The 25,306-nt window shown below is 43.5% G+C and overlaps 2 protein-coding genes across 2 annotated transcripts; both read left to right on the forward strand.

Annotated features, from left to right (window-relative positions):
* Window positions 1-660: 660 nt before the first annotated feature.
* Window positions 661-7,487, forward strand: LOC130373703 (caspase-8-like). Its single transcript, XM_056580324.1, has 8 exons — window positions 661-1,033; window positions 1,397-1,679; window positions 1,777-1,882; window positions 2,124-2,264; window positions 2,346-2,441; window positions 4,448-4,568; window positions 4,932-5,505; window positions 5,830-7,487. Exons 2-8 carry the CDS (start codon window positions 1,399-1,401, stop codon window positions 5,993-5,995), a joined length of 1,485 nt encoding a protein of 494 aa, XP_056436299.1. The 5' UTR covers window positions 661-1,033; window positions 1,397-1,398; the 3' UTR covers window positions 5,996-7,487.
* A 9,602-nt stretch (window positions 7,488-17,089) lies between these two features.
* On the forward strand, window positions 17,090-24,995 carry LOC130373704 (caspase-8-like). The gene is made up of 9 exons (XM_056580325.1): window positions 17,090-17,503; window positions 17,873-18,155; window positions 18,253-18,358; window positions 18,603-18,738; window positions 18,847-18,946; window positions 19,227-19,323; window positions 19,512-19,641; window positions 21,651-22,248; window positions 22,473-24,995. Exons 2-9 carry the CDS (start codon window positions 17,875-17,877, stop codon window positions 22,666-22,668), a joined length of 1,644 nt encoding a protein of 547 aa, XP_056436300.1. The 5' UTR covers window positions 17,090-17,503; window positions 17,873-17,874; the 3' UTR covers window positions 22,669-24,995.
* The last annotated feature ends 311 nt before the right edge of the window (window positions 24,996-25,306 follow it).

Raw genomic sequence — 25,306 nt, forward strand, 5'->3', positions numbered from 1 at the left:
TCATAGATGCATGTCTCTTCAATATACCTTTACCAGTGTAATATTTCTTAATGTATTCGACATAGGACGAGCAGATGGTTGCTAGTGTCTCTTGTCTATTATGCGTGTACAGGTATAATAGACCTGAAAGAGCCAAAATTCCCATCACTAAACTGAATTCCTCTTGACCTACTCACTCTGAGTAGGTCAAGATGAATTCTGTCACACTAAAGACCCATAGCGCCATCTGTTGGTGGATGATAATTAAGTATATAGCCGAGCATAGACACATCAGTACAACCATTAGTAATGGTTGCCCTTTCCGCATCATCAGTTCGGCAGCGAGGGCAATAGTGGGCCAAGCCAGGGAAGTTAATATAGCTTATTGTATAGCATAGTCGCAATACATGTAAGCATATAACCTTTGAGTGATGGAGGGGGCCTTTTTTGAAAAAACATTTGTGTGTGTGCGTGCGTGTGTGTGCGCGTGTGTGTGTGAGTCATATTTTAATTTCTGAACCAGGTGCCTTGGGCTTTCTGGTTCCTTCCGGGTAAACAAATCGCAATCAAACTTCTCCAGATTGAAGAGATAATCCAACGCGTGGCTCAGCGTCAGAGTTCGTGTGGGAACGGGGGCCGAAGTTCACAGCAGGATCCCATAAATAATGTGTTTATCAAAGACCTAAGAGGTAGTGGGCCCACATGCGTATGGCATCTTATCACTGTGCTGTATCCCAATGCTTTATGTCTCTCTGAAAGTAATAAAGGATTGACTCTATAATTACTTATAATGATTAAACAACCTCCTTATTGCCACATCTTACCAGTAAGGGAAACGCCTCCATAAGGTAGGACACGCCTGAAAGTTAAGCAAATAGGGTTTCGGTTTCTAATTTACAGCACAAGCTGGCAGACAGTATCACAGCCTACACAGACAGAGCGGACGCGTGTCATAATTTGGATCACTTTAGAAAACATGTTTGTGGAGGAGGATAATAGGAGAGCCTGAACTAAAGCGGACAGAACCTTTCGCTGTCAAACACAATCTCAACAGGTAATATAACAATTAATAATTAAATGCATTTATTTCACGCTTTCCAAGTAGATCTAAAGTGCGCAACGTAGTGTTTGTGTGTGAGTGCTTGTGTGTCTGTGTGTGTGTGTGTGTGTGTGTGGGAGTGAGTGAGTGTCTGTGTGTGTGGCAAAGAATGGTTCCTTGTTATGAGCAATACTGCATACTTCCTCGAAACTGAGTGAAGAGCAGCTACTAAGAAGTTACTCAATACCTATAGACCTGTCATAGCTGTGTGTGCATGGAATAACTAAGATTCAAGTTGAATGCCTGGCACACTCTCGTAGTGGCCAACGCCCTGAGACATGCCTGGGCCTATATCTCAATATCTGACTTTTGGAACAGAGATGGAGTTCCGGGAGAAGCTACTAAAGGTGGACCAGGTCCTGAACAGCGATGACACAAAAGCTTTGGCCTTTCTCTGCAAAGATATCCTGAAATGTGATATAAGCTCGGTGGAGTCCCCCATTGACCTCTTCCAACGTCTGGAGGAAAAAGACGTCCTCTCTGAGGATCAGCCATACCTACTCGCCGATCTACTACGTGTCATCGAACACTTTCAGTTACTGCGTGAGCTTGATCTCAACAGTACGATGTCTATTACAGTAAACCCTATCACCCCTTACAGGTAAAGAAATCCCCCATCCCCCACACATTCATTAACATTATCAATCTAGACAAGCTGTGGAATTTTCCAATTTTAAATGTCTGCTCTTGCCATATAGGAAGCTGCTTTATACATTTTCGAAAGACATCGGCCAAAAAGAATTGAAGAAAATCAAATATCTTTTGTACAATGACCTCCAACGTTCAGCACAGGAGCTGAATGTTGTAAGTGCTTTCTCAAGACTCTGTATACCAAGGGCTGCTGTTTTGTGAATTATGTATAGTTTTAATTTTTATGAGATCCTGTTTTCAAACTCTTCATCTCAAATGTTATTCTGCAAACATTTTAAAGACCTAAAGTAAGGGAAGTTAATTAATGTAGCACACTTCCAACAGGCCCTTCAGAGTGCTCTACAGAGGAATACTTATAACGCTATGTGTAATTTTCAATGCTCTTATCCCTTAGTCTACACTTGAAGTCTTCTTAGAAATGGAGCGCAAGGACCTCCTGAGCAGCTGTAACCTCGACCTGCTGGAGAAGATAATAAAAAATGTCCGTCCAGTGTTGTGGAAAAAAATCCAAAAGTTTAAGGACTCACAAGGTAAACATTGAACGTTTTTAATAATGTCATGGTCTTCATCCACGCATTTGACATAATTACCATTATAATATACCAACTAAATAAAGTATAAACTTATACTGTATTTAGGAAAAATAGCCCAAGAGACGGGACTTGTTGACCACCGACCAAGGTCCTCATCGGATGCCTCTCGCCGTGGAAAGGTACAGCAGCAGATGATGATCCCAATGTATAAATAAACCATGTCCTTATTTTGCATGATCATCACATGATCTTTGATTGAGTTTTGGGTGAGCGTCCTTTCATCTTATGATTCAGATTCCAACATCACAACCAGAAGGACCACTCTCAGGAGTGATGCGAGCGTATTAGAACTCTGGTTCTGATTGATCAAAGAAAGCTCTAGCCGTGACCTCGGGTGAATAATAGTGTGCTTCTGTAATGTTTAATATTGAGGCTATTTCTGCAATAACTGCCCTCCTTATGTTAACTTTCCCACTCGTTGTTTCCAGCGACGACATTACAGTTTTCCAGCGGCGGCCTAAATTTTATATCATAAAGTAGGCCTATGACACACTCCCTGATTGGCCCGTTTACGTCAGCAACTACGACTCAGTCCCTGATTGGCACGTTTACATCATTGACTATAGCTGCTTTCAGACCAACATGTAAGTCCTGATATTCCCCATATATTCTTCTGATGGCTCGTATGTCTGAACAACATAGCCAGACATTTGTATCCTGAAATTCTCCTCTAAAATACTAATGAGGTGTTATTTTCTCCTGGAGGAAATGTAAATTATCATATGTGATTGAGGCATACAAAGTCGGTATTTCTCACAGCACGTGAGTGGGCGTGTTGAAGTCAAGACGCTTCCTTCATAGTAGTCTAGTCAGGCAGGCAGGGGTCCGGTAACGAGCAGGCAGTCAGGCAGGCAAGGACTCCACGACAGGCGGGTAGTCAGGCAGGCAGGGGTTCGATGGCAGGGGAAGTACTAGAGAGGAAGAGAGGATGTTATCAAGGGTTCAGGCTATTTTCAAGAATACCGGTAGGACCGATACTGACTGTGTAAACGTAACGACGAACTGGCGCCGGCTGGTAGGAGATCTCCGGCTGAAGTAGGGAATGGTGATTTGATGATTGCAGCCTGGTGTGTGAGGAGTGGACCCCGTAGCAGGACGCGGCGTGACAATTTGTCTCTAACTCATGCTCCAATCCTTTATTGATGCGTCAGATGTTGTGGATGCCACGGAATACATGATGCAATGTAGGGCTGGGACGACGCGTCGACGTAATCGACGACGTCGACGCATAAATTACGTCGACGCGAAAAATGCGCGTCGATTTAAAAAAAAAAAAAAAAAAAAAAAAAAAAGATGGGCGGCGCCGGGGCGTAGTTGCAACGCGAGTGGCTCCTCAGACTTTCATAAGTGCAAGGCGCCAAAAAAGGAGATGCCTTTCCATTCTAGCAACACGGCAATTCACCAGCACCTGAAGAGGCGCCACCCGGTAGCAGCTGCAGATGACCGAGCACCGTAGAATTCTAAGAATGCATTACTTTGCACTTTTATATTGGAATTTAAAGGCAATAAACATGTATTGAAATGTTAAGGAATTCATATTTTATCATTCAGATATGTAAATCAACATGTATAAATTGCTATTAGTCAATTAATGGGGAGATAATCGAGAATCGAATCGAATCGAAATCGAATCGGACTGAAAAAATGAATCGTTAGATGAATCGATGCATCGAAAAAATAATCGCTAGATTAATCGTTTAAAAAATAATCGTTTATCCCAGCCCTAATGCAATGTTGCAGCAACATTTAAGATGATCGCGATGAGTTCTGCCCGTTCTGCCTCCATGCTGTCTGTTGTCAAACCATACCCATCTACAGTGACAGCTGCCGCAGTTATTCTGCTTCATATCCGGCCTCTCGCGACCTCAGACCCAACGTCATATCCCGCCCCTTGCAAGCCCAACTCCCTTAACCAACCGGAGGTCTCCCCGCTAGCTAGTCATGGGTCAAAGAGATGCAGAGATCTGATATAATTGTGTAGTACTTGCACATATGCAAGACAAATAAAAACGTAACCGCTGAAACCAAAACCTCAGTCTGGTCCACAACTTCCTTTAATGGTGACACAACATTACCATCTGATTTTGACCTCTGCATCACATCGTACGCCGCTTTGTGTTTCTAGGAGCTGGGTGCCAAGAAATATCCCATGTCGGGTCCACTGAGAGGCTTCTGCTTGATCGTCAACAACTTTGACTACAGCCGTTCCCATTTAGGTGTTCGAAAAGGGACACAAATTGATGAAGGTAGGCCCATGCTATCCTACTCCAATACTAATATAGTCTCCGAAATCTAGGGATTATCATGGATTCAGATTTACATTTCAACAGTCACATCAAATCAGTTACGAAATCGGTCAAATCAGTTACAAAATCGGCATATTATCTCAACATTATGTGTGTGTTACACTGGTCACACAGGAAACAACTTTGACTTCAGCCGTTCCCGTGTAAAACTGGGGAACTGTGTGTGTGTGTGTGTGTGTGTGTGTGTGTGTGTGTGTGTGTGTGTGTGTGTGTGTGTGTGTGTGTGTGTGTGTGTGTGTGTGTGTGTGTGTGTGTGTGTGTGTGTGTGTGTGTGTGTGTGTGTGTGTTACCCTGGTCCTGCAGAGCGCCTGAGGTGTGTGTTCAGCTGGCTGGGCTTCCAGGTGGAGGTGGTGCCGGACGCCACCGGAGACCAGATGCTCTCCTCCATGCGGGAGCTGGCCAGCAGGGACCACAGTGAGATGGACTGCTTCGCTTGTGTCGTCCTGAGCCACGGCCTGAAGGGCGGCGTGTACGGGGTGGACGGGGGGGTGGTCCGGCTGAAGGAGCTCACTGACGTCCTGAATGGGTTGCGGTGCGCCTCCCTGAGAGGGAAGCCCAAGCTGTTCTTCATCCAGGCCTGCCAGGGCAACCAGAGGGAGCAGGCGGTCCCCGTCCCGGCCAACAGACCCACCCGCCCAGAGGTCAGCGACCAAACGGACGGACCCAGCAGCCCCGGGGTCAACATCCAGACCGACGGACCCTGCAGCCCTGGGGACCTCTGCAGCGACGCCTCGGTCGCGAGTGAGTCGCTACCCAGCATGGCCGATTTCCTGATCAGCAAGTCTACCTCTCCCTCCTATATCTCTCTGAGAGACATGAAGAAAGGCTCCTGGTACATCCAGTCCTTGTGCCAGAACCTTCTGCACATGGTTCCACGGTGAGTGAAACGTTCCTGTTTAGACACCGTTGTCCGTCATCATATTTGGTTTCAAATTTCCAAAATAACTTTTAATTTAATAAATACTTCTATACATTTATTTTTTCATAACCGTTGCACACTTTAAACTTTAAATACATTTTGTGTGTAATTATTTCCTTTGTGCCATAATTTAACATTCCTATACAGTTGTTTTTTTGTATTTTAGATAAGCATCCTAATACTAATATTAGAAAAAAAGGATTTTTCGGAATATGAAGAAACAACTTCCTATAACTGTTCACTAATTACTGACTGGGACTTGTGTGTTCTTTGCCTTCCCAGTGACAAAGACTTAGTCAGTATCCTGATGGAGGTGAACGAGGCTGTGAGCCAGATGTCCAACCCCAGCAGGATGAGACAGATGCCCGAATATACCTCCAATTTAAGGAAGCTTGTGGTCTTCCCAGTCCCTGAAGGCCCCCGTCCCAGTCTGCCCACCAGTCTGTAGCTTCCCGGGCTCGGTTCTAATTGGTCCACCTCGGCCCTGTATAGGTCAAAAGGGAGTCCCCATATTGTAAAGTTGTGTACAAATCAGGTTCCCAACATAGTGCACTACTTAGTACCCATAATGCACTGTCAAATAAGTTGTTACTTGCAGTGCTTTATGCCTGCACTGGTATTGTGTGCTGTGTGTGTTTATCCCTTTAGCTGCCAGCACAGGATGCAGGAAATGCAGATTCTCGACGCCACCCACATTAATGGCCTAAGTGAGGAGATGCATAGTGGGATCACAGAGGCCACCCATATGACTGGTCCACCACTCCTCAACGACCAACCAACTCTCATGAATGAGATATTGAAATGTGCATTTCCTGTTAAAGTGCGAGCATTCATTGGTACATAGATTTACCTCTGCTCTTGTGTTCCGTTGTTTATGCAACTTCTCTTGTCCCTTTATGTTCTCCGTTATTGGGAAATGGCTAGGTAAGTTTGGGGTAAACTTTCCATGTGCATCAAATAGTTTTTCTCTGTTAAAGACATTAGTATATGGGTGTGTGCCACCCCTGTAGTCGTGTTAAAGTAGAGAGTAGGAAATTTGTTTTGAAGTTTGTTTTCATTCATTTCTGGTTACCTCTACTTTAAGGAAGACTGGTTTTGTCATGTTAAGTTCTTTAGTTTGCACCACCTCCAGTTCTCCCCCTCCCCCTTTTTGCATAGTGTGCCACACATTAAACAAATTTGACTCTACACAACCTTTGTCACTCTCCTGTTGTCCTAGTTTAAGTTAAGCCCCTTATTTCCTCTAGACAATCAGTAGGGTCATAACAGAAGTGTACAACTGATGCACACTCATTTAAAAGCCATATCAGATGATGAACAGCGGTTTTCATTGTCATCGGAATCATCTAATGGAGATGCTCCGGCACATACGGGTTCTTCCTGCTGGGCCGGTGTTGGGACTCGTCCTCCACTCACCTGCTGAAGATGCGCTCCACCATCAGGCCTTCTCGGACCTGATGGTGTTCCTCAAGGCGTCAGACACCAGACACCTTCTGGGACATTTAGGCCCCGTCCACAGGGGCGAAAATTATCTTTTTCCTTCCGTTTTCCTTTGATAAGTTTCAGGAACATCTCTGTAAAGAGTGAGTCATTGCGAAAATGCATCGAGCTGTAGAAACACTGTAGAAACACTGGTTCTCCACACAAAAAAGGAGCACATCATGCCTGCGCGCATACAGCCTGTGCTCTCTATACAAACATTCAGTCGAGGAGATGCAACCTTTTAAATTTAGAATAAATACTTTTTAATGTACAGTTGGTTATTAAATTGCAACTGGCGCAGTGCGTTCTTTTCCCTCCTGCGCCAGGCGTCGGTAAATTAGGGAATGATCTTGCGCCCCAAGGGGCGGCTCGGCTAAAGGAGGAGGCGTGTTCTGGCGCAAACGTTTCATGGTGCTATTTTGACGTTTCAGAAACCACTTGTGCCACAAACCAGGAAATACCTGGTTTAAAGTCAGTGGCGAGTTGTTCAGATGCTATTTTTAGGGCGCATGCATAATGTTGCTTGTGCAGCTCGCGCATACACTTTGCTTCTCTCATCTACCTAGCCACACATTCTTGGTAAATTATTTGGGAAAGAACAACTGATACAGCGGTAATAATTTGTACTCTTAAATCAATGCATCTGCAAACATCGTACAGGAGACACATATTTTCTTGACAAAGACATCGTACATGCCCATAACTTTTAGGATTGATGAGTATTTGATCATGAGAAAACATTGTTTTACCGTGAGTAAGTGTTAAAAAGAATGAATGAATGCGGGCGCACGTGTGTGTATTAATAACACACACAAATGCGCGGGCGTGCGTCCATCAGTTTAAACACACGCTAACAAAACACGTAACGCATAATACAGTCCATGGCATGTATATTAACGGGGGGGGACATGCATATTAGGAACACAAGTCGAGAACGATAATGCATACAATACTGATAAGAAACGATGTTTAGAATGTATTGCGTATGTCATTAAATATCATTAAATCGAACCACATTAAATAGGACTCAGTATTTGAAGTTGTGGAAGAAAACCTTATCCCATGTGTCAATTAGGCCATATTATTTGGCCATAAACTGAGCCATTTGAAGTTTGAAATTCATGTGCATCTGTCTCATCGGAGACTGCAGATGCGCTTTCAAAATATCAACTCGTCAGATTCAAATGCGCTCATGGCTCATAAAGGGGTTGGGAGCTGGCATTCTCATTGGTTTATTGCACGTTTCGTCCAAACCTCACCTACGGGTAATTAGGCTACTTCAGACCAACCCTTTTTCAATTTGCGCCGGGCGCAAGAGTCATTTTTCGCACCGGTAAACTAGCGACATCGCCATTGAACCGCCCACAAAGCTACTTGCGCTTGGCGCTTCTCACTTGCGTTTCAGACCGTTAAAATAGGGCCCTCTGAGTTACTGTCTGATTCTGATCGCAATTGTGGGATAAAAAACCTCATCTCCCCTTACAGGTAAAGAAATCCCGCAGCATGCATTAACATTAGTCATCTAATTAAGCTGTTGATCGTTCTCATTTTAAATGTCTGCATTCGTCATGTAGAAAGCTGCTTTATAAAATCTTGAGGAGCCTCAACATACAAGATATGAAAGAATTGACCACAAACAACCAACCAACCAACATCTCTGAATTTTTACCTTTACCACTGTAATGTTTCTTAATGTATAAGAAATAGGACGAGTAGATGGTTTCTAGGAGTTACTCTTTTTAAATGTGTCTCTTCGCCATGCATGTACAGGATCAACAGATTTCCTCTTGACCGACTCCCTCAATGGGCTGCCTGCCTGTCACACTAAATACCCATAGCGCCATCTGTTGATGGATGATAAGTATAGTCGAGCTATAGACATTCCATTCTGACTATGTTACTTCAACAAGATAAATTTTCAAGCTCTCCATAAAACATTACCAAACATAACATTACATTTAACTTAAATTCTGTTAGACTTCTCTTATATTTCCCTGTTCTAACACCTTATGATAAAAGCAAAACATTTATTTCAGTTATCAAAGTTACAAAACATTACATTTAACACAAAAATAGGTGATTCATTAGAGTGTCTGTCTGAACTTAGTCTGATCTGCTCCCCCTCCATGAGCTCCCGACCATGCTCCTGAATCCAAAGCAACGCGGTTCCTCCTAAACACTTGTCCATCTTCAGATTGTACCGTGAAGGTTCTAGCTGTCCTTGTATCTGAACTGGGTGCTTTTCTTTTACTGAAATGGCGTCCACAGCCTCGCCACGTGACAGGCTGCTCCATGTGTGGTGTCTCGGACGCCTCATGCTGCTTTGCCAGCTCACCAGCCCGGCACATCCCCCTGTATTACCCAACGTGAGTGCCACGCACCGTAACAGCTTTTGCTTAATTTTCTTGTAGTTGGTTCCAAAAACTATCTGGTCGCAAATCATTGAATCCCCAAATTCATTAAAAGGGCACAACCTAGCTTTTAGCTTGAGGTCTGTGAGGAAACCTTGATGTTGAAACACATCTCTCATACGTTTCGTTTTTTTAAAACAGGCAGTGCTCGTCGAATCTCATACATTTTCCGAGTTGTCTTCGTCCCCTTCGAACACACACGTGTTGAAGACCTCCAACGATTCCGTGCCAGCAAACGGTTAGCAGCAACATAGCCATCTTTCTCCAGTCAGGCTGTCTCTCCACTCTGACAGCTGCAACATACTGTGGTGTGGAACCCGCTGTTTGAGCTCCTTCAGTTTACTTCCCCATTTCCCGTCAAACTCAATGGAGCCGGTTCCTTAACAGCATTATATTGAGCCACTTGTTGAGTTTGACCGGTAAATAACAATGGATCAATGGATTCAACCATTGGTCGACGGGGTTCCTGCTATGTTTCTTCATGCATACGAAATAGGACGAGCAGATGGTTGCTAGGAGAGGTACCCTTTTGAATTTTTCTCTTCGCCATGCATGTACAGGTTCAGCTGAATTAGTGAAGGGTCGGTCGCGAACGAGCCGGTTGAAAGAGCCGGCTCTTTTAAGTGAACGTTTGGAGTCGGCTCCCAGCCGCTAGCCATTTCTTTTATTCTTTATATATATATTTATAAAGTTTTCCTAGGCAGAATGATATGAAGATGTCCGCTCTACGGGTGCTCCGTGCATGCTATGCGTGTGTGCAGTGACTGACTGTCAAGGCCTGATTCCACCGGACGCGTTACGGCAACGTTACGGCTGCGGCACGTCTTGGCCGCGGTCACCGCAGCAGATAGGTTCCACTCTAATCAATGAGACCATTTCCACAGGGCGCGGCTGCGGAACGTCTCAGCAACGTCCCAGAAGCGGCTCGCCATGCCGCAGCGCTATCATTCCGTAGCATTTCTATTTTTGCGGCAAGCCGTTGATGAACCGCGTCAATTTAAACAGAGTAGATTGATCAGGGCAGGAAGTGAAAAAGTAAAAGCCATAGAGCATCCGGTCAATTTTCAAAATAAAACACAATAAATAAAACACCAACATTATTACGTCATGACCGGTGGCACCAGGTCAGCAGTCAATCAATCAAAGGGTCTCAAATCATCCTTTTTATAAGAACAATGTCAGAAAGGACAAAGCCTGGCATTTAATTGCAGTAGTTTTGGGAGTGGAAGGTGAGTACATTAGGTTTAGGATTATCGCGGGATCTCGGGATCTCGCGTGAATACGGCTGGCTCACAAGGCAGCGTTGCGCTGCCGTAACGCGCCCGGTGGAAATGCAAGCAGGGCAAAGTCGCAGCCAAGACGTGCCGCAGCCGTAACGTTGCCGTAACGCGTCCGGTGGGATCCCCGGGTTAGGTTCATGCATGCAACCAATAAAGTGTGGATAGACAAGGATGATACCATTAAGCAAGCAGCGAGGTGCGGGGATGCATGTTGCGCTCATATGCAATGAAAACAATCGGCTACAGCAATTTATTGATATTAGAAAAGGTAATTTTTACTTCTGAATAAGTCAAAACGGGCTACATTTGGCTGAATTATAAAAGGTATGAATGGTAATATGAAGAGCCGTTTGGGAGCTGAAGGAGCCGGCTCTTGTTGGTGAGCGGATCCAAATGATTCGGCTCCCTGAAAAGAGCCGAAATTCCCATCACTAAACTGAATTCCTCTTGACCTACTCACTCTATTGGCTGTCACGCTAAAGACCCATAGCGCCATCTGTTGGTGGATGATAAGTATATAGCCGAGCATAGACACATCAGTACAACCATTAGTAATGGTGGCCCTTTCCGCATAATCAGTTCGGCAGTGACGGCAATAGTGGGCCAAGCAACTTAAGGGAAGTTAATATAGCTTATTGTATAGCATAGTCGCAATATATGCAAGCATATAACCTTTGAGTGATGGAGGGGGCCTGTTTTGAAAAAAACATTTGTGTGTGTGTGTGTGTGTGTGTGTGTGTGTGTGTGTGTGTGTGTGTGTGTGTGTGTGTGTGGGTGTGGGTGTGGGTGTGAGTCATATTTACATTTCTGAACCAGGTGCCTTGGGCTTTCTGGTTCCTTCCGGGTAAACCAATCGCAATCAAACTTCTCCAGGTTGAAGAGATAATCCAACGCTTGGCTCAGCGTCAGAGTTCGTGTTGGGACATGGGTTCGAAGTTCCCGAGCAAGGTACGTCTTGTTACTCTGTTTTCTGTGAATAATTGACGCAAGCAGAAACCAGAAAACAGGCCGTTTTTTCGTTTTTTCGTTTTGACAAGAAAACGAAAATGTAAATTTCAGTTCGTTTATTCGTTTTATGGTTCTTACTGAGCGAAACGAATATACCACTCAATATCTGGTTTCCGCCGGTGGGCGGGTCCTCTTATTGGCTAGCGCGCTTCATTGCCCTGTGCTCTTCATAATAAAAGTTCTTCCGTTTGATAATGTCGACAAAAATATTACTGTATTATAGACACTAGCAGACACAGAGGACAAGACCACCCACAGTCAAGACTGACACGGCTTCAAATAACAATAATAGTATTCATAATCATTTGAAAATGAGAAGTTATGAAGTTATGATGACTTCAGTGCAGTTGATGTTTAGCCACAGTTAATACATGCAGAGCAGACCTGAGATCGCTGGCTGCTGATTTCCTCACAGCCTGAGAACTATGAGGAATACAAGTGATCACAACACATTTCTGACAGCTGAAAATTGCGCATTTGTTGACCTTTATCCATTTAAAGCAAACAAATAATTTTTTCTTGTTGAAAGATATTTTATATTGTTTTCATATTATTATTTACTGATGGTGTTTACAGAATGCGAGTGCGTGTTATATTGAAAGCGAGGCTGGGTGTGCCTATGAATATAGTGAAAAACATTAAAAAACTCTTTTTAAGGTGCTGTACAAGCAAATCATATCGTCTACTCTGTACAGTGACAGGGAGTGTAAAGTAACCTACTTCATTCAATATCGAATAGGCCTATACTGTAGCCTACACTATGTACAAATGGTTTTGCTCATGGCAGTTGTGACAGTCATTTTAACGTGTCAGCAGGCAAGCTTCACTCATTCCAGGATGCATTATGCGTTGCCCTATAGCCAACCCAGTCTCACCAATATGCGTACAGATCGCACGGTTTGACACTTTCAAAATGCGTGCAGTACATACGCCAAATGACCATTTCGCGTGCATATGATACGCAAAACCCAGCATTAACTACTGTGGAGAGCGGATACGTCCATTTCGCGTGCATATGATACGCAAAACCCAGCATTAACTGAATGGTAAATGCAATATTTTAGGACAGATTCACCATTAAACGTGTTTCTAATGACATTTCTAGCGAGAAATGTACTTTTTCCTTGAATAATCTTCAGTCAGTGAATGTGTATGATCTTTATTAATCTTTATTATCTGAATGGGAAATGCAATATTTTAGGACCGATTCACCGTTAAACGTGTTTCTAATAACATTTCTAGCGAGAAATATACTTTTTACTTGCATAATCTTCAGTCAGTGATTGTGTCTGATCTTTAGTTTTATAGTTATTAGGAAGATTTTATCGGCTCGCTCGCATGTTTCAACGACGTCAGGTTGTTACGCCTCGTGCCCACTGCACCGTCAGTCAACGGACGTGGGGAGGCGCCGCGTGGCTGACGGATGGGGGAGTAGTCTTTGCAGATGCATCCGTCAGCCAATCAAATCGGTTCGCCGGGTTCTTCCCGCTTCTTCCTGCTTGTTGCGAGGCAAGATGACCCGCTTTCCCGCTTTCCAGTATCGTCAGAGCCCGAGTCGCGTCACAGTGCTTAAATTTGCATACGTGATCTGATGAATGAGAGAAATACACATTAACTTTTGTCTCATAAGCGGCGTGGTGCCGGCTCCTTTTGACCTTTTGACCCCAGACTTCTGGGGGAATAGCTGAATCAATTCATTAGTCAATCAGAAGCATTTAAATATCTTCCCGGTGGCGTAAGAGAGCGAACAAGGTGTCCTTCAACATCTACGCTTCCAGGCGGTTGCAACGGTGCCACACATGATCATATTCGAACATGTTTAATGGTAGTAATTACCTGTCGAAATTGGAGGCCTTAATCAATAATGAGCAGCTATTGATTTGCTTCCCGATAGAAATTTGTGACAAATTACATGTTATTTAGCATCTACACGTTGAGCTGAGTCCAATGACACCAAGCATGACACTCTAGAAAATGGTAACATGTATTTTACATGGTACACCTAGGTCTAGGACATGATCTCGGTGTAGCAAGAGGGCGAGCTTGAGCTTGATCTCATTGGACTCAGCTTAACGTGTAGATGCTAAATAACATGTAATTTGTCAAAAATCTCCATCGGGAAGCAAATCTATAGCTGGTCATTATTGATAAAGGCCTCCAAAATCGACAGCTAATTACTACCCCGAAACATATTCAAATATGATCATGTGTGGCACTGTTGCAATCGCCTCGAAACGTAGATGTCAAAGGACACCTTGTTTGCCCCGTTACGCTACTGGGAAGATATCTTTATACTTCTAATGGATTGATTCATATTTTAAGGTTCTCGGAGGGAGACTTTAAGCGGCTGCAGCAGAAGTGTTGAGACGAAAGATGATATCAAGACATTTATAGAATATTCCCTTTCACATTATGATTCTTCGTCATAACATCCGACCAAACATCCTTTACAGTCGAGCGAGGATTATGAAAGTCCAGGCCCTCCCTTCCTGCACTCGGGGTCCGACTGGGCCAAGTTTCGGGCAGGAAGGGCCACCCCTTCCTGCCCTCAGGGTCCGACCGGGCCAAGTTTCGGTGCGGGGGTCCCAGTTAGGCCTTAGAATAAGGTATTCAAATGTCAGGGCGGTAGGACCTTCCTATCTCAAAAACTGTTTTTCCACCACATTCTGAACCATTAGGTCTTGCAGGTAACACTTCTGAGGGACTTTGTCCAAATGACAGTCCATTTGGGGAAACTTTTTCTCTAAGGGCTAGAACTCCAAATCTCGGATATGTCGTTCTCAGGGCCCCGGGAAATGTGTGTAAACATTTTAGCATCCCTAGCTATCTCGAAAAGGCCGGAAAAGGGGCGTGACCTCCAACAGTACAGTAAATGTACATAAGACAGAGGTTAGTTTCTAGTCCCCATTTTTTGTGGGATGGAGGTCTACATTTTTGGCTTAAGGTGTGTAGACACAGCTGGCCTGTGGCCACGTTTTTGAAGTCTGGGGTCAAAAGGTCAAAAGGAGCCAGCACCACGCCGCTTATGAGATAACAAAAAGTTAATGTGTATTTCTCGAATAACTTTTTGTCATTATTAAAGAGAAGCCTGATTCTCAGATATGCGTGTTGGATGGCTAGGGTGTAGGTCTGGGAAGAACTTCAGGCCAAAATCTTGCAAGCGAGCCGCTGGGTGCAGGTGCAACGAGATGGAGCACTTGCTGAGTCATTTCCTGTAGGGCTGGAGCCACAGGTTGAAGCGTATGCGTCCTTTGAGACCCCCTTTGATATATATAAGAGACCTCAAAGTAAAGCTTACTTAAATGTTGTCGACCAAGTCACCTATTGCATCACTTCCTTTAGGGCTTCGGCCTCCTAATTGATCATTGTAGTAATTGAATGCCCTCTTTCATATATATGATACCTCCCCCACTGGGACGTGGCAACAATTCTCCAAATCCATATGGGGAGGGGGGGGGGTGATGCTTGTGGACAGTAGGGTTGTACATCTAGTGTACACTAGATGTATTTTCAGTTTTTGAGGAGGTGCTTCAAAGATGCAAATTTTTCTGCAATAATCCAAAATCAAATGGAAAAACCCGTTGGATTTTTGTCAAGGGAACCCAGGGCGACGCTCACTTCCGGGTTGGCCAACATACGTCATCCCTCCACCAATATACTGTAATAACACATGTTGAAGTTGAATGATAATGAATTAATTTATTCTTTATTCTGCCTTAGTATTTATTTATTTATTTAGCAGTGTGTGTGTGTGTGTGTGTGTGTGTGTGTGTGTGTGTGTGTGTGTGTGTGTGTGTGTGTGTGTGTGTGTGTGTGTGTGTGTGTGTGTGTAACACGCTATTTTATGTTGAAATGTGACGTAATCCAGTGTTCACGAAAACGTACACTGTCAACGTATGCTTTTTGCGACTGGGTTGGCTCTCAGATATACGTGTTTCTAACAAGATGATATCATTAAAAGTTACATAAAGTAACGGTTTAATAACACAAACGCTGCCGGAAACACGTTAGTTGCTAGTTTAGCGAAAGCAGCGTCCCTAACAACCTGGCGTTGTTGAAACATGCGAGCGAGCCGATAAAATCTTCTTAATAACTATAAAACTAAAGATCAGACACAATCACTGACTGAAGATTATGCAAGTAAAAAGTATATTTCTCGCTAGAAATGTTATTAGAAACACGTTTAACGGTGAATCGGTCCTAAAATATTGCATTTCCCATTCAGATAATAAAGATTAATAAAGATCATACACATTCACTGACTGAAGGTTATTCAAGGGAAAAGTACATTTCTCGCTAGAAATGTCATTAGAAACACGTTTAATGGTGAATCTGTCCTAAAATATTGCATTTCCCATTCAGTTAATGCTGGGTTTTGCGTATCATATGCACGCGAAATGGACGTATCCGCCCTCCACAGTAGTTAATCCTGGGTTTTGCGTATCATATGCACGCGAAATGGTCTGCTGACACGTTAAAATGACTGTCACAACTGCCATGAGCAAAACCATTTGTACATAGTGTAGGCTACAGTATAGGCCTATTCGATATTGAATGAAGTAGGTTACTTTACACTCCCTGTCACTGTACAGAGTAGACGATATGATTTGCTTGTACAGCACCTTAAAAAACTCACTGTTTTTTAATGTTTTTTTAATGTTTTTCACTATATTCATAGGCACACCCAGCCTCGCTTTCAATATAACACGCACTCGCATTCTGTAAACACCATCAGTAAATAATAATATGAAAACAATATAAAATATCTTTCAACAAGAAAAAAATATTTGTTTACTTTAAATGGATAAAGGTCAACAAATGCGCAATTTTCAGCTGTCAGAAATGTGTTGTCATCACTTGTATTCCTCATAGCTCTCAGGCTGTGAGGAAATCAGCAGCCAGCGATCTCAGGTCTGCTCTGCATGTATTAACTGTGGCTAAACATCAACTGCACTGAAGTCATCATAACTTCATAACTTCTCATTTTCAAATGATTATGAATACTATTATTGTTATTTGAAGCCGTGTCAGTCTTGACTGTGGGTGGTCTTGTCCTCTGTGTCTGCTAGTGTCTATAATACATTAATATTTTTGTCGACATTATCAAACGGAAGAACTTTTATTATGAAGAGCACAGGGCAATGAAGCACGCTAGCCAATAAGAGGACCCGCCCACCGGCGGAAACCAGATATTGAGTGGTATATTCGTTTCGCTCAGTAAGAACCAAAAAACGAATAAACGAACTGAAATTTAGATTTTCGTTTTCTTGTCAAAACGAAAAAACAAAAAAACGGCTTGTTTTCTGGTTTCTGCTTGCGTCAATTATTCCCAGAAAACAGAGTAATAACACGTACCTTGCTCGTTCACAGCAGGATCCCATAAATAATGTGTTTATCAAAGACCTAAGAGGTAGTGGGCCCACATGCGTATGGCATCTTATCACTGTGCTGTATCCCAATGCTTTATGTCTCTCTGAAAGTAATAAAGGATTGACTCTATAATGACTTATAATGATTAAACAACCTCCTTACTGCCACATCTTACCAGTAAGGGAAACGCCTCCATAAGGTAGGACACGACTGGCAGTTAAGCAAATATGGTTTCGGTTTCTAATGAACAGCACAAGCTGGCAGACAGTATCACAGCCTACACAGACAGAGCGGACGCGTGTCATAATTTAGATCACTTTAGAAAACATATTTGTGGAGGAGGATAATAGGAGAGCCTGAACTAAAGCGGACAGAACCTTTCGCTGTCAAACACAATCTCAACAGGTAATATAACAATTAATAATTAAATGCATTTATTTCACGCTTTCCAAGTAGATCTAAAGTGCGCAACGTAGTGTTTGTGTGTGAGTGCTTGTGTGTGTGTGTGTGTGTGTGTGTGTGTGTGTGTGTGGGAGTGAGTGAGTGTCTGTGTGTGTGGCAAAGAATGGTTCCTTGTTATGAGCAATACTGCATACTTCCTCGAAACTGAGTGAAGAGCAGCTACTAAGAAGTTACTCAATACCTATAGACCTGTCATAGCTGTGTGTGCATGGAATAACTAAGATTCAAGTTGAATGCCTGGCACACTCTCGTAGTGGCCAACGCCCTGAGACATGCCTGGGCCTATATCTCAATATCTGACTTTTGGAACAGAGATGGAGTTCCGGGAGAAGCTACTAAAGGTGGACCAGGTCCTGAACAGCGATGACACAAAAGCTTTGGCCTTTCTCTGCAAAGATATCCTGAAATGTGATATAAGCTCAGTGAAGTCCCCCATTGACCTCTTCAATCTTCTGGAGGAAAAAGACGTCCTCTCTGAGGATCAGCCATACCTACTCGCCGATCTACTACGTGTCATCGGATACTTTCAGTTACTGCGTGAGCTTGATCTCAATAGTACGATGTCTACTACAGTAAACCCTATCACCCCTTACAGGTAAAGAAATCCCCCATCCCCCACACATTCATTAACATTATTAATCTAGAAAAGCTGTCGAATTTTCCATTTTTAAATGTCTGCTCTTGTCATATAGGAAGCTGCTTTATGAACTTTCGAAAGACATCGGCCAAAAAGAATTGAAAAAAATCAAATTTCTTTTGACCAAGGACCTCAAACGTTCAGCACTGGAGCCGAATGTTGTAAGTGCTTTCTCAAGACTCTGTATACCAAGGGCTGCTGTTTTGTGAATTATGTATAGTTTTAATTTTTATGAGATCGTGTTTTCAAACTCTTCATCTCAAATGTTATTCTACAAACATCTTAAAGACCTAAAGCAAGGGAAGTTAATTTATGTAGCACACTTCCAACAGGCCCTTCAGAGTGCTCTACAGAGGAATAGTTATAATGCTATAATATGTAATTTTCAATGCTCTTATCCCTTAGTCTACACTTGAAGTCTTCTTAGAAATGGAGCGCATGGACCTTCTGAGCAGCTCTAACCTCCTCCGGCTGGAGCAGATACTAAAAGATGTCCGTCCAGTGTTGTGGAAACAAATCCTACAGTTTAAGGACTCACCAGGTAAACATTAAACGTTTTTAATAAGGTCATGATCTTCATCCACGCATTTGACATAATTACCATTATAATATACCAACTAAATAAAGTATAAACTTATACTGTATTCAGGAAAAATAGCCCAAGAGACGGGACTTGTTGACCACCGACCAAGGTCCTCATCGGATGCTTCTCGCCGTGGAAAGGTACAGCAGCAGATGATGATCCCGATGTATAAATAAACCATTTCCTCATTTTGCATGATCATCACATGATCTTTGATGGAGTTTTGGGGGAGCGTCCTTCATCTTTTGATTCAGAATCCAACATCACAACCAGAAGGACCACTCTCAGGAGTGATGCAAGCTTATTAGAACTCTGGTTCTGATTGATCAAAGAAAGCTCTAGCCGTGACCTCGTGAATAATTGTGTGCTTCTGTAATGTTTAATATTGAGGCTATTTCTGCAATAACTGCCCTTCTTATGTTAACGTTCCCTCTCGTTGTTTCCAGTGACGACATTACAGTTTTCCAGCGGCGGCCTAAATTTTATATCATAAAGTATGACTCAGTCCCTGATAAGCCCATTTACGTTATCAACTATGACACAGTTCCTTATTTATACCCGTTTACCGTTTACCTCATCAACTCATTTATAATTCCTCAAACGGTTTGGGAGGCCAATGGAGTCTGTTCCAAAACTACCTGAAGTACCTTGAATGGTTACACAACATTACCGACCGATTTGGACCTCTGGTGTTATATGGAGCCTCATCGTTCACAGCTTTGTGTTTCCAGGATCAGAGGGATCCCCCGCCATACCCCATGAAGGCTCAACAGAGAGGCATCTGCTGGATCGTCAACAACTCTGACTTCAGCCGTTCCCCTAGAAAATACGAGTATCGGGAGGGCACAGCCATTGATAAAGGTAGGCCCATGCTATACTAATACCATATTTATATAATCCCAATCTTAGTCCAGATTCTGCTCCTTTACACATATTGTTGCGAGCAGCATGGGAATGACGAGACGGGAGCTTTTCAGTTCATCCTGGAACGTGCATCTTTTCAGGGAATTTGTACAATAAATCCATAAAAAATGCTGAATATTGATTGTCTTATGTGTCCATATTATATCCATTATATTGACCGGGTATTCCCAAGACGCTCACGCTCTGCAGCAAGCCATTCACAGTAGATTGGCGCGGCGCTGTACAGCGAACGTAAACAAACAACTAAGCTAAGGTTAGCGTTTCGCTAAGTATTACTTTTCCTCCCGAGATCCCGCTAATGTTGTGTTATAAAGTAAAGGGAAACAAGATATCTATTCTTCATCCACCTCTCTTGCTTCTCTGCTTGGTGTCGCTGAAGCTTATAGTCTTTTTTCTCCCTCGCTCTGGTAACATCACGCACGTCAAAAAAAAACGAAGCTCCGAATAGTGATTTAGCTTTGAATGCTAATTTTCCGAACAAGTATTCGAATATTCGAATAATTCGGGCCAGCCCTAATTACCTAAGGGTTCGTGCACAGAGTGGATTGTCGGGAAAGAGATGGCTGTCTGGCTCTCGTAATGTCTGTATTGCTCTCGTTCTGTCTCTCGTACCACTCTCGGTTCCACTTTTACTTTTGCGCGCTACCTGTCTAACTCTTTTCCGGCCTCCAGCTTTTCCTGCTGGAGCCCGCCGCCTAAAGGTGGGGGGGGCGCGGACTGGTCATAGAGCCCATAGAGTTAAAGTTGTTGGACTGTAACCTGTAAAATCCATAGATTTAGGAGGTCCCCTAGTGGCCGTTAGCTGTAAAAATCCATAGATTAGCCGCACCGTTATATAAACCGCAGAATCGAAAAATGGGAAAAAAGGCGCGGCTTATAGAAAATTAGCTTGTAGATAATTAGGGTAATTCCCCATAATGTGTCATGGACATGTTTTCGTTCTGTTTTATAGGGACACTGTCTCTTTAAGATCACGTGACTTGATATGGCGGGCGGTGCGAAGTTTGAAATTAATGTTTTTTATATGACAAAATGAACGATTGTCATCACCTCGACAAACCGTTGCTTGTCGAGGTGAGAAATGGTCTCTTCCCTTCTTTTATCGCAATTTCTACAGTCTATAGACAGAACGTGTTACATGGGAGAGTTTGTCGACGGCGGAGCCGTTATGTTTAAAAACATAACGTCTTACCTGGGTGAGTGTGTCGCTGCGGTGTGTGCGTGTGTGTTCTTACCTGGGCGTATCTTTCGATGGCGGAGCAGTTATGGTTAAAAAGATAACGTCTTACTTGGGCGAGGGTCGCTGCGGTGTGTGTGCGCGTGCGCGTGTGTTCTTACCTGTGCGTGTGCCGATGGCGGAGCTGTTATGTTTAAAAACATAACGTCTTAGCTCGGCGAGTGTATCACTGCCTTTGTCTTGACGTACAGTGTGTGCGCGTGCGTGTTTGTGCTTGCGCGTGTGTGCGCTTCCGTGCATGTGTCGCTGCCTTTGTCTTGCCTTTGTGTGTGTGTATGCGTTTCCGGGTATGTTCGTGCGTGTGTGCGGTGTGTGTATGCGGTGTGTAATGTGCTTGCTTGCGGTGTATGTATGCGTTTGCGCGTGCTGTGCGTGTGTGTGTGAGCTGCAGGCTGCTTGGCACATGCGCACATGAGTAACTTGAGTAACTGGTGCGACAGGCCTGCTATTATAGTAGTAAGATTGTTTTGAGCAGCAGGGGAATGATGAGGCGATCTATATATTTTAACAAAATATATAGATTGTCATTTTTGCAAAGATTCAGCCCTGGTACATATTTGTGTGTGTGTGTGTGTGTGTGTGTGTGTGTGTGTGTGTGTGTGTGTGTGTGTGTGTGTGTGTGTGTGTGTGTGTGTGTGTGTGTGTGTGTGTGTGTGTGTGTGTGTGTGTGTGTGTGTGTGTGTGTGTGTGTGTTACACTGGTCTTGCAGAGAGCCTGAGGCGTGTGTTCACCTGGCTGGGCTTCCAGGTGGAGGTGGTGCGGGACGCCACCAGAGAGGAGATGCTCTCCTCCATGCGGGAGCTGGCCAGCAGGGACCACAGTGGGATGGACTGCGTGGCTTGCGTGGTCCTGAGCCACGGCCTGGAGGGTGGCGTGTACGGGGTGAAAGGGGAGGTGGTCTGGCTGAAGGAGCTCACAGACCTTCTGCATGGGGTGCGGTGCCCCTCCCTGAGAGGGAAGCCCAAGCTGTTCTTCATCCAGGCCTGCCAGGGCAACCAGAGGGAGCAGGCGGTCCCCGTCCCGGCCAACGGACCCGTCAACCCTAAGGTCCACGACCAAACTGACGGACCCAGCGGCCCCGGGGTCCACGCCCAGACCGACGGACCCAGCAGCCCTGGGGTCAACATCCAGACCGACGGACCCAGCAGCCCTGGTGATATCTGTAGCGACGCCGTGGTCGTACCCAGCACGGCAGATTTCCTGACCGCCATGGCTACCACTCCCTCCCATGTCTCTGTGAGATTGGAGGATAAAGGCTCCTGGTTCATCCAGTCCTTGTGCCAGAACCTTGTGCAGTTGGTTCCAGAGTAAGTGAAACCGAACTAAGATGTTGTGGTCTGACATCGTATCAAGCTTCAATTTCCGACATAACTTTAAGGCTAATGAATTAATAAATGTAATTTCACATTTTATATTAGTATCCTAATCCTAATATCAGATATTAGAATCCATTCATGGATTCTATCATACTTCATAATGATTAATTGTTCACTTATAACTGACTGGGACTTATGTGTCCTATGCTTCCCAGGGGCCAAGACTTAGTCAGTATCCTGACGAAGGTGAACGATGATGTGAGCAAGATGTTCAAACGCATTGGCGGATGTCGACAGATGCCCCAACATTCCTCCTCTCTGCGGACGCGTGTGGTCTTCCCCGTCCCTGAAGGCCCTTTCATCCACAAAGTCACTTTCGATGATTTTTTAGGCGAAGAATCAACTGTGTAGATTTCGAACATTAGCAGTTTTCTGGGATGTGCTGGCGAATCGAAAATGTGTGCTAACGTTTTGGCGTCGAGAAGCTCCATAAGCGCCTGGGGGGCAACTGTCAAATGCGACCGACTGGGAACATGCAACCACTTGCTTGTGACCTTAGAGAATGTTCTTTGCATTCTTGGTAATGTTTTACCTGTACATGTACGTATTTATGTGTTTGTAAGTATGAATGTATGTATGTAGGTATGGATGAATGTATGTATGTATGTATGTATGTATGTATGTATGTATGTATGTATGTATGTATGTATGCATGTATGTATATATGTTATATGTACGTCAATTATTGAATCCGGAAGTAAAATTACCATTCATATTCTGCATAGATGTTTTTGATTATTAGCCATCGTCACCATCTTAGATAAACTTTCCACGAGCCAAGAGATTGTGAAAAGATGGTATGCTCCTGTAGAAGCCCCAAGTTAGAGAAAAGTTTCAGGGAAAAAATGTTTTATTCGCGATGTCATTGAAAAACACTACACTACCCACAATCCTAAAATGTAACACGACGTATTTGATTTTTTGGAGCTCGCTGTTATCATGGAAACGGTTAGCGCTGGCGCCAAAGCCAAGCCATGGATTACTGCTACGGCTGAACTCGACCGTTTACCACAGAGCCGCCATGACTTCCCTTTCGGACAATGATGCGTTCTCTTTAGAGATGAGGACAAGATTGTCCAAAAGGGTTAAAATCCCTGCACACAAGTCAGGCCATGTACTGGAGATAGTGTTTTTGAGGGCCAGCTTTTGGGTTCAGTATGAAAGAGAAGACGTACAGGGTTGTGGTGGGTTTTGCAGAGATGAGTTGTACTAATCATTTCTTTTTCACGCTGCAGGTAATATCGAAAAAATAAAGAAATGACATAGCAGTGCCATATAGTTATTATCTGGGTAGGATGAAGGCTAGGAATTAGTGCTGTCAGTTAAACGCGTTATTAACGGCGTTAACGCAAACCAAATTTAACGGCGCTAAGTTTTTTATCGCGCGATTAACGCAATTTTTTTATTTAATTATAAAAAAAATTGGATCCAAACAAAGAAGCAGTAGCCTGGCTGCTATGTTCAAGGCAGTATGTTTGTAGGTTCATCGTTTAATTGCACTATAGGCATTTTTTTTGTATCGTCCTGTTTTGATCAGCATGTGCCAATGTTGTTATCAATAAAAAAACATTTGCACAAGGCAAGCCGTTGCACTTCTCCATGTTGATAAGAGCATTAAAATGCAAAAAAATAACGGGACAAAGAAATCAAGGAATATTTAGCATAGAAAAAAAATTGTGAGTTAACTAATACATTAATTAAAATATTAAATATTTTAATCGCTTGACAGCACTACTAGGAATACATAGTGTTGAACGAATACGTAACTTAGTTCACATGTATTTAAAACGAGTAACGTAATTAACTTATCTAACCATCCAACGTGTCTTAGCAACCACACCCGTTGGGAATCGGAGGCTGATGATTATGACGATGATTAGCAGACGGAAACATTTGTACTATTCCCATTGTACGTAAGTATTACATTAAATAATTCCTTTACACGCGGTTGTAGGGTAAGTGTACCTATGAAGCCTGTGTAACTGTATATTGCTGGCTCTGTTGTAGGGTAAGTGTACCTATGAAGCCTGTGTAACTGTATATTGCTGGCTCTGTTGTAGGGTAAGTGTACCTATGAAGCCTGTGTAACTGTATATTGCTGGCTCTGTTGTAGGGTAAGTGTACCTATGAAGCCTGTGTAGCTGTATATTGCTGGCTCTGTTGTAGGGTAAGTGTACCTATGAAGCCTGTGTAACTGTATATTGCTGGCTCTGTTGTAGGGTAAGTGTACCTATGAAGCCTGTGTAACTGTATATTGCTGGCTCTGTTGTAGGGTAAGTGTACCTATGAAGCCTGTGTAACTGTATATTGCTGGCTCTGTTGTAGGGTAAGTGTACCTATGAAGCCTGTGTAACTGTATATTGCTGGCTCAAAACAGGTACCCGGCCTCTGCTCCGAGTCCCATAAAGATAACACGCTGACGCCTTTATCACCTAATTTCTACATTCGGGAACAAAGTCAGTGTGTTCACACACACATATAGATGCTTACCGGTCAAAAGGTGCAATGTAAAACACCTTTTTAGGATATTAGTGAAATGAAAAACATTTTTTAAGACATAACTCACCGGTTCTCAATGGTGTATGGGATGAGTGGTTCCATTCCATCACAAAATAGGTATTTTACATTTGCTTTTTCTTCCTTTGTTCAAAGCTTCTCTTGATCAGATTGAAATATTTTATGGTAGCCTATATTATATATTGAGATATATTGGACAAATTGGATATTTCGCTTGGTTCCAGGCTTAAAACTCTTTGAATAATGGTTTTCTTAAAATTCACTAGAGGAAATAAATAGGAAATTCAAACTGTAACCAGAGCCGTTGAAAAAGGCGGCGGCAACTGCGCTTCAGGAAAGTCCAACCATGGGGCCCAACATTGGCCCAACTGACGAACGTTTATTGCCACACTACACTACCCATGATGCATAGCGGCCTTTATGCAAATCAGCCTTCAGCGCTAGTGCTCTACTTCTGTGACACGATGAATTG

This window comes from Gadus chalcogrammus, chromosome 20 (assembly GCF_026213295.1).
Source record: "Gadus chalcogrammus isolate NIFS_2021 chromosome 20, NIFS_Gcha_1.0, whole genome shotgun sequence".
NCBI lineage: Eukaryota > Metazoa > Chordata > Actinopteri > Gadiformes > Gadidae > Gadus > Gadus chalcogrammus.

Coding starts and splice junctions, on each gene's coding strand:
- LOC130373704 (XM_056580325.1), top strand. CDS start 17,875: ATGGAGTTCCGGGAGAAGCTACTAAAGGTGGACCAGGTCCTGAACAGC. Junction 19,642..21,650: donor GGGCACAGCCATTGATAAAG/GTAGGCCCATGC, acceptor CTGGTCTTGCAG/AGAGCCTGAGGCGTGTGTTC. Junction 22,249..22,472: donor CTTGTGCAGTTGGTTCCAGA/GTAAGTGAAACC, acceptor TATGCTTCCCAG/GGGCCAAGACTTAGTCAGTA.
- LOC130373703 (XM_056580324.1), top strand. CDS start 1,399: ATGGAGTTCCGGGAGAAGCTACTAAAGGTGGACCAGGTCCTGAACAGC. Junction 1,883..2,123: donor CAGCACAGGAGCTGAATGTT/GTAAGTGCTTTC, acceptor CTTATCCCTTAG/TCTACACTTGAAGTCTTCTT. Junction 2,442..4,447: donor ATGCCTCTCGCCGTGGAAAG/GTACAGCAGCAG, acceptor TTGTGTTTCTAG/GAGCTGGGTGCCAAGAAATA.